The 9272-nt window shown below is 43.2% G+C and overlaps 1 protein-coding gene across 1 annotated transcript; it reads right to left on the bottom strand.

The window, feature by feature from the left end:
• Positions 1–362: 362 nt before the first annotated feature.
• Positions 363–8789, bottom strand: LOC127336190 (uncharacterized). The gene is made up of 8 exons (XM_051362976.2): positions 8586–8789; positions 7426–7524; positions 2640–6731; positions 2256–2480; positions 2014–2172; positions 1600–1758; positions 1137–1250; positions 363–1048 (listed from the first exon to the last, which is right to left on the bottom strand). The coding sequence occupies exons 2-8, from the start codon at positions 7495–7497 to the stop codon at positions 827–829; spliced, it is 5043 nt and encodes a 1680-aa protein (XP_051218936.1). The 5' UTR covers positions 7498–7524; positions 8586–8789; the 3' UTR covers positions 363–826.
• Between the last annotated feature and the right edge of the window lie 483 nt (positions 8790–9272).

The raw sequence follows: 9272 nt of genomic DNA, 5'->3' as shown, positions 1-9272 counted from the left end.
TTCATCCAACCGTCGCCTGATGTACCAAAAAAAAAACTTGTCCAAGTATCAACATGGAAATCATGTTGTGACACATCACTGTCGCTTATGTGTGGTTTGAGTGCCCTTTGCGGTTTCACCTCTCAATCAATCTCATTCATGCACCTGCAAAATGCAAAACAGGGCCAGATTCATTCACTCGTGAATCGCATATGTGCTCCAAATGGAAGTGGCACCATGCAGTGAAGTAGCATCTGTGAATAAATCAGCTTGCATTTGGTTTACAAGACAAGGAGAGAAGAAATGCATATTTCAGCAATCAGATTTCAAGAGAAGAAATGAATGGCAGGGGCTGAAAATCTTATCTTGGAGAAACAAGACACTTCTTGCCAACCAGCAATCCACATATAGATCAAAAACACTGGAGTGATTGTACAGCATAATACAGATTACACTCTTCATAACAGCCTATGAACAAACTGAGATTTCTCACCCATTTCTTTTTTACAGAGAGATATGTAGATACAAGCGCACTGACAGCAAAACCCAATAGCGTGCATATGGCCTTCTGCACGCAAAGGGTAGGAATGAACAAAAATCTGACTCCTACCCCTTCTTACCCAAAAAGAAACTTAAAAGAGGGAGAACTCACCAAGAGGAGAAACAAAAAAAAAAGTCTTTTCAGATTTCCGACTTCTCCCTAAGAGTCATCGATCTGCTCAAGAGCAGTCCACCAAACCAAACTATTTCTTGTTCAGCTAGAGTAGTTTAGGTGATGAGAAGCAGTTTTTACTTTTAACAGTGGGATTTCCCATATGACACCAGCAGCGATTTCACAAAAGCAGCACTAGTATTTCTTTCCAAGGAAAACACCGATGATCACGGACAGCAGGGCGACGCCAATGATGAACTTGAAGGCCATGATACCAGAAGGTTCTCGCATTTCTTGGAGCGCAGGGGCTGGGGAGACCGTGGCAGGAGCCTGAGACCTGTCATGTTGTTTGTTTTGCACTGTTGCCGAGTCGAGGCTGAATTCTCGGGATCTCGATGATACCACTGCATCCTTTGCCTGCAGAAGAGAGGATGTTGTTAACTGCTGGTAACTAATGATCAGGGTAAGTCAAGATAATTCTTAGCATCTTTTTTTTTTTGCTTGCCTGTTCCTCGGATTTGGAATAAGCTAGCTGCAACTTCTGCTCAAGGTCCTGAACCTTCTTCTCCATTTCAGCACTCTTGCTCAGATTTTGACTCAGCTTGTTGAGCTCTGCAACCTGAAAAAACTCGCATAAATCAATACATGAGAAAAAAATCTGTAGATATATACTCAGAAAGTGTCAAAGCAGTAGGGGACTACAATTTGCAACAATGAAGGCAAATTATTGGGTGAATATGTAAGTTTTTTTTATCTGCAAGAATCTGTAAGTATGACTACACAATATTTCACATTTAAGGATTTGAAGGAAAATCACAGATGGATTTTATCACGTGATCTTTGATCTTACATCCAGAACACCCATCACTTGCATCAAATAAACTAGAATGAGGAATTGAATTTTTTTTTTTGAGGAATCAGATAAACTATAATTGCAGCATAAAATGGATACTCAGATAAAACCCAACCTTGTGCTTGGAAGCGATCTCAGATTCTTGCAGCTCTTGCTTAAGAGCTGATATCTGTACTTCAAGCTCTGCAGCATGTTTCTTCTGGGCTTCTAATTGATCCGCTGAATACGTCTTAAAAGCATCCCACTTTATCTCCCTCACTGAAGCTTGCTCTTCCTGCCAAAACAAAGGTTCATAAAAATATTAATTGACAACAACAAATTTTGAAGAAAGAAGTGCCAAATCATTTGGATTTTCTCGAATCGACAACTTCACTCCATGTCAAAACTGTTGACAACATAGCCATACAAAGAGACAATTGTCTATCTGACATCATTTTTAGATGTACCAGCTGAGCAGAAAGGCTTGACAGTATGGAAATGATAGATCCAGCAAATCGTTTCTCCATTTAGTAGAAAGGTGAGACTATACCTGATTTGCTATGGTATGGTAAGCAGCATCCAGTTCCTTCCTAACTTCCAGCAATTGTTGCTCCAACTCATCTTTTTGTTGGACTAAGTTTGCATGCTCTTGCATCTTGGTTGTAAGTGCTTCATTCTTTTCAGTTGTTTCAACTTGCATGGTCTGGATCTGAAAATATTTCATAAATTATACAGACAGTACTTTGAAAGTAAGGCCCAAAATAGTTTAGAGGGAGATAAATAACAAGGTACCTCCTCCATGTATTTTAGCTCAGACATTGTAATTTGTCTCTCGAGTTTTGAAATATGAAATTCTTTTTCAGACTTTTCCAAATTGATTTGCTCGTCCAACTTGATTATTGCTTCGTCAAGCTCCTTCTTTGCAGTTTCATATTTTTCATTCAAAATCTGCTTCTCTTCCAGTGTACTTTGGTACTTGCCCTTCAGTTCTTCATGCTCTTCCAGAGTAGAAGAGACCTGAAAAAAAATCATCTTGCTAAAGGGTTTTTTCTACTTCTGAGGCTAAAGCATTTGTAATGGCAAGATAAGAGCTATGTAACGGTATTAGAAATATTTTGAAGCCAAGAGCAGTAAGCAGCATTAAGCTGAGAACAATAAAATAGAACACTTGATCACCTGGCTTTCTAGTTCCTCTTTGCGTTGAATCATGCCATCGAGTGTTTTACGCAATGAGTGAGTCTCTTCCAATGACCCCTGCTTTTCTGCTAGTGCAGCAGTAAGTGCCAGCTGCAATTCATTCAGCTTGCTCTGATGTACTTCCAACTCCTCGTTCAAACTACTATTTGCACTAATCAAGTTTTCCTTCTCTGCATGGAAAAGTTCAACCTTGTTTTGTGTTTCTGCAAGTTGTGCTTCTAAGTTCTTTAGTTTGTGTACAGCTTCATCAAATTTAACCTTATGATTTTCTTCATTGGCAGCAGCTTCAGTTGCCTGCTCTTCATAATATCCCAACTCGATTTCAAGAGCATCCAGCTTCTTGCTCAAGTCTTTAACTTCAGCTTCTCTCTGTGCTATTGTCTCGAGGGCTTCATGCAGCTTAACTTCAGTATCCCCATTCTTTGATTCAGCTGCAGAGTGGAGTTCCAAGCTTCTTGTGTGCGCCTCAGTCAAATGTTTTATTGTTTCCTCGTGAACAGCCAGCTTCTCTGCAGCTGCTTCTTTATCGGAACTCAGGGACGCAAATTTCTCCTGCAGCTCGTCAACCAAGACCAACTTAGCACTGATTTCCTGTTTCAAGGCTTCATTCACATGCATCAAACTTTCAGTCTCAGACTGAAGTGCAGTCAGCCTCTCATTCAAGTCTTTCATTTCTGAATCTTTCCGTTCTATTGTCTCATGAGCTTCACGCATTTGAGCTTCAACTTCTGCATTCCTTGATTCAGCTGCAGACTGAAGCTCTAAGCCTCTACTGTGCACCTCAGTCAATTGTTCTATCGTTCTTCCATGCTCAGCTAGCTTCGTAGCAACATCTTCCTTTTCAGCATGAGTAGAGTTAAACTGCTCTTGCAATTCCTGAAGCATGGCTAGATTAGCATCAAGTTCCTCTTTCAGGGCCTGATTTCCACCACTCATTGCCGCATTCTCAGCCAACGCCTCTTCAGCCTTTGACTCAGCATTGGAAACCTTGGTCTTGAGTTCCTCAATGGTGGTCTCATGAGTAGCGATCTCATTTTCAAAGGCTTCAAGCTCCACCTTCATGGATTCCACCTCTTCAGTGGACGCAGTAGCTTTTGCTTCATAAGAAGCAACTTGTTCCTCGGCCAACTTCAACTTTTCGGACAGTTGCTGACATTGGGTCTCCTTTTGTGTCAGGTTGTCCCCTGCTTGTTGGAGCTTCGTCTCTGTATCTTCAAGTAAAGACTGGTACAGAGATTCCAGATCAATCTTCTTGGAAGTAGTATGTTCCAGTGCTCTCCCACTGTGCTCAAGCTGCTCCTCTGCAGATTTAAGCTTCTCAAGTACTGAGCTTTCTCTAACACCCAGGGCCTGAAGATCATTCTCCACCTCTTCCATTTTACTCCTGGCAGATTCTAGGTCACCCTGTAAAGTCTGGACTTGCTTCTCCGCTTCCAAATGCGCTGTGGTGGCCTTCTTTGACAGTTCTTCATATTGCTCCTTCTCTTCATTAGCTTGAGCCAACTTCGCAGACAACTCATCCTCCTTCTGGTTGGCTTCTGCTAATAAAGCCTCAAGACTTGCTGATTTCTCCTTGTATGCTTCAACTTCCCCAGAAAGTTCATCAACCTTCACACGGAAATCATTGCGTTCATCTGCCGCATCTTTAAGCTCTTGCTCAAGATCTGCGCTCTTCTTCTCAGCAGATGCTAGCTTTGACTCAAACTCAGCAAGCTGTAGCTTCAGACTCTCTTCAGCAGCACTTAATTCCTGAACTTGAGTTTCAAGCTCTGCAGTCCTCTGCATTGCAGACTCCGCAGCTGTTTTGGATTCCGTGTGCAGATCATTAAGAGATTTCAAACTTAACTCTAGTTCCTCTTTGTGTGAGTGTGCATCAGAGAGAAGTGATCTTGTTTTGCTATGATCGTCCCCAGCCTGGCTTAACTGGGACTCCAATTCCAGGTACATGTCGTTCTTATTGGAGAGTTGCAGGTTAAGATCAGCAATGGCGTTCTCGCCACTTTCTTTTTCTTCTCTAAGTTTCGCCAACAGTTCTTCTAAGTCAAGCACCTTCGATTCTTGAGTCTGAACCCTCTCTTCAAAACCTTCCTTTTCCTTCAAGTGCTCTTGAAGTTTTTCTTCATACTCTGCTGTTAGTTCCTCAAGTTTCTTCTTTTCTTCGGTGATTTGAATCAGTGAGTCCATAAGCTCCTTCTCCTTTTCACTTGCAGCTTCCATCACAGCCTCAAGACTGGCTGCTTTTGTTTGGTAAGCTTCCAGATCATCGGAAAGGTGAGAAACCTTGCTTCTATACTGTTCTAGTTCTGATTCAACCTCATTGAACTTTGCTTGTGTGGTTTCAAGCTCCTGTTCCAGCTCCTGTCTCCGGGAGTGTGCACCATCAGCATCAGACTTTGATGTGTGAAGCAAGCTCTCCAGTTCAAGACTTCTTTCACGAACCGAATGAGATTGTTCTTGATGCTGTGAGTATCTGTCAGTCAGATCCTTGACTTCTTGTTCAAGTAGCTGAGTTTTAGATGCTGAGGAATCCAGAGAAGATTGCAGCTCATTTATCTTCTCTTTGTATGTTTCTACACTGTTCACTGCTTCTTCAAGCTGCTTTTCTTTTTCTGCTGAAGAAGCTGCTTGTTGTTGGACGTGCTCTTCCAGCAACTTTATTTGTTCACTTGAAGTGACGAATTTACTCTCAGATTCGCTGAGCTGTTGCTCAAGATCAGAACATTTCTTCTTAGCATCTTCCACATTTGTGCTAGCCTCTTCCAGATGCGATTTCGAAGCCTCTTCAGCTGCATGCAGGGACTGAATTTGTGCTTGAAGCTCGAGAATCTTCTCGTTTGCATCTTCAGAAACAGCTTTGTACTCACCATGCTGCTCGCTGATAGATTTCAGATTTACCTCCAATTCTTCTTTATGCGACAATGCTTCTGACAGGAGCAATTGTGCTTTAGCATGCTCCTCTTCAGCCTGACGCAACATGGACTCTCTTTCTGTTAGTTTTGATTCAGTGTCAACTAGAGTCCCTTTGAGAGTTTCATTTTCATCCTTTAGTTCATCGAGACCAGACTGCAGGTTGAGAATCTGTACCTGCTGCTTCTCGAATGTAGCTTCACTTGTCTCTTTTTCCTTCACCTGCTCTTCCAGTTTCATCTCCATTTCTTGCAAACTCAGAAGCTTCACTTGCAACTCTTCATTCACGGCAGCAAGTTCAGTCTCTAGTTTAAGACTCTTCTCCTTCAGAGATTCTTCAGATGAGCAGTGGAGACTCAACTCTTCAGTGAGCTTACTGATGCTAGCATCCTGAGAAGCAAGCTTCTGCTCCAAATCAGTCACTTGTGATTTGGCGAGTTCAAGTGCCTCTTGTACCATCTTGAATTGTGAGACTGTGGCGTTCAGTGATTCTTCTACTTGCTGATGGTCGATAGCCTTATCTTGATGTCCCTTTAACTCTTCCTGTAAATTGCTAATCTGGTCTTCCATCTCTTTCATGTTCAACTGAGTCTTTTCAAGCATCTTATCAAGTTCAGCAGCCCTCTTCGCCTCCTGTGCAGCATGCAAGCTTCTTTCATCCTTCAGCTCTTCAAGTTTGTGGAGCTTATCAGCTGATAAACCTAACTCAACCTCAATTTCTTGAATCCTCTTTTTCGAGAATTCAAGCTCAGACCCCATCTCGCTCAGTGATTGTGTTGCCTCAGCCAGCTCTTTATCCTTCTCAGTGAGAGATTTTTGTGCTTCTTGTAGAGAACTGTATTGCAGTGTCTGCTTATTTTCTGCTTCTGTCATATCCTTCACCAATTTGTCCTTCTCAGATTCAAGCTCTTCAATACGCCTTGATAGTTCATCCAATCGTTTCGTTTCTTCATTCGACATGGCAGCTTCTATAGTTCTTTCATCATCTTTCATACTTCTATTTGCCGTTTCTTCCTCCACCGCTTTTGCTGAACCAAAGTTTTCCTTCACATCTACCAGCTCATAACCATCGGATCCTGTTCCATCATCGTCGTCACCGTGTGTTTCCTTCACATGTGGATTTGAATCTCCATTTACTAGATTTTCTTTGTCATCATCATGTACCTAAGATATTGGCATTGTCTGAATTCAGTGGCATCTTTGGAATTTCAAATCAAATAATAACCAAGTCGTAAGTGAAGCATAAACAAGTCCTCATAGAAATGAAAATACTACTAAAAGCGTGGAATTTTCATTAATCTTGAGACTTCAAGCATTTGCTTTCATGGAGATTTTTCTAATCTCTGCCCTCCTTGTAGAATCTTACTCAATGCAATGGATGCAAATATTTAGAACCTTGGGCAGAAAACTATGATCAACTTTCAAATAAATCCCTACTTTAACCAATCATGGAAACTGCACCTCAATTATGAATAAAAGATGTGACAATATAGTAGATAAAGTTTTATTGTGCCCAACAATTATCATACTGCCCAGAAATTACACGTATTCATATCAATGATACTCAAGTACCAGAGACCAATGTAATGAATTAATAAATGAATAAAGTACTGAAAATATATGCAATAAGGCCCCAACCAAAACAAACATGTTCAGAAAGCACACTTTTCCTTTTTTGACATCAAGAAATACCAATGTGAAAGTACTAGTACTAGATAGCAAAACAACAAAATTGAACATCATAAACAAGCTATTGCAAATAACACGAATGAAACGTACAAAGAAACAGCACTCAGTTCTGAAAGTGTTCTAGGGATCATGAATAGGCACTCGACTTCACAGATAATGATTTCCTTACCAGAGTCGTATCAGGCGTCTTAAGATTCGCTGTCTCCCCAGAGCTTACTTCCGCAGCCTGTTCGGCTTCCATCTCGGGCAGCTAGCTTCGTACTCGTCGCTGCAGTTTACAAGAAGAAGTGTTGGCATCACTAGTTGCATCATGAAAAAACACAGGCATCAAGCTAATATGCGGTGATGCCGCGACCTGCAAATGGAATCCTACGAAAGCAAGTTCAGAAGGTACAGCAGCCTCCCCAAAACAGAGGCTCTGTGGGGGGTAAGCAATCGATTTTGTGTAGAGACTACTTCACTACAGACTGGAGGTACAGAGGAAAGGTTGACAGGTAGGATCCAACTATCAATGTTATTTTGGCAAAAGTAAACAACTACTAAGCACGATGATATCATTAAGAATTGGGCGATCTCTTCCTGCACAGCCTACCTCCTTACCAAAGTACCTACTAACTCCACACAAGGGCAATCAGGAGCAGGATTACACCATCACAGGCACAGGACACAAGCTAGCACAAGATCCGATCGATATAATAATGTTCACCCAAAACTCCGATCCGAGCTGCCTGAACTTTGGAGAAAGAGCAAGCTCCCAGCTACCAAACCCAACACTAGCCAGCAAATAATTCAGCAACCAGCCCCGGAAAAAGGCAAAAGACAAAAACGACAATTCGTGCCCACCAACCAACCTTTCCCACGATCACTCTCCCCCCATCCTACCCCGAGCAGGGACGTGCCATCCGCAGCGCTCGAAAAGTCAGATATGCTTAATGATTCAGACTATTCTGACGGTACCACCGTCGTCCTCAGTCCTCACAGGAACAAATCAAACGCCTGAGCACCATCCGCCGCGAGCAAGCAAAGAGAAGAGGAGCTGGCTCCGAGCAACATCGACCAGGAGCCGATCGAAATTGTGAAGCAAGCGGATGCGGCAGAATCGAAGCAAAAAAAATAAAAAAATCACGAGAGCTCAGCTCCCCAATCCAGTCCGAAGGAGGCGGTTCGGGCCACGGGAGATCGGATCAAATGGCGGAAACAGCAGCAAGCGGAAGCCGACGGATCGCTCCGCGGACGCCATCGGATTCGAAAATACGAGCGGAGAAAACAGTACTACTACTACTACTCCAAACAAATGCTAGTAATTAACCCAGCTAAACAGCAGCTCACCTCGGGATTAAGGCCGACCGAAGCTCCGCTGTCAGCTCCTCTGCTTTCCCGCCGGTCTTCTTCAGGCGGCGGCCGCCGCAGATCAAATCCACGGAGGAAACTCGAGAGCGAGTCGAGATTTATCGGAGCGGAATTAACGAGAAGCAGCAGGGAGAGATGGGAGGGGAGAGAATCTTTTTTTTTATTTTGTCGGGGTTTTGCGAGCTGCAATTTCCTCCTTCGTGCGGGGTTTATATCTGCATACGTGCCGCTGAGTTGGCCGGGCCCACCAATAAAGCCGGCGGGGTTTGGCTAGCCTCACCGAGCCCGTGCGCTCACCTCCTGTGCAGTCACTGACCGGTGGGTCCGCACATGTCGGTCCCACACGTCGGTGGGCGGCGTGATTACCGGGTATTGCCACGCCGCGCGACACCCTGCGCATGTTCGGGCGGCGCCGCAGGAGCGGTCTGGTTTTCTGGAGGTGGTTTTTGCAGCGAGAACCCCCTGAAGCGTATATGTACATACAAATTAAACGGTTGAACAGAAAAGCTTTTTCAATACCTGGTCAGGGACTATTGGCAGCATTTTTTTACTTGCTATAAGTTGCTCTCAGCCAAAGGACAATCTGAGAATCCTCCGCCACCTTTGGTTAGTATTTTTTTTTTTTTGGTGCGACAATGCTCTATGAGCGAATTGCCGCTGTTTTTC

The sequence above is a fragment of the Lolium perenne genome, chromosome 2, assembly GCF_019359855.2.
Source record: "Lolium perenne isolate Kyuss_39 chromosome 2, Kyuss_2.0, whole genome shotgun sequence".
Lineage (NCBI taxonomy): Eukaryota > Viridiplantae > Streptophyta > Magnoliopsida > Poales > Poaceae > Lolium > Lolium perenne.
This window is presented reverse-complemented; position numbering and strand designations above follow the sequence as displayed.

Coding starts and splice junctions, on each gene's coding strand:
- LOC127336190 (XM_051362976.2), bottom strand. CDS start 7,497: ATGGAAGCCGAACAGGCTGCGGAAGTAAGCTCTGGGGAGACAGCGAAT. Junction 2,173..2,255: donor AGCTAAAATACATGGAGGAG/GTACCTTGTTAT, acceptor AAATATTTTCAG/ATCCAGACCATGCAAGTTGA. Junction 1,049..1,136: donor ATTCCAAATCCGAGGAACAG/GCAAGCAAAAAA, acceptor TCTCTTCTGCAG/GCAAAGGATGCAGTGGTATC.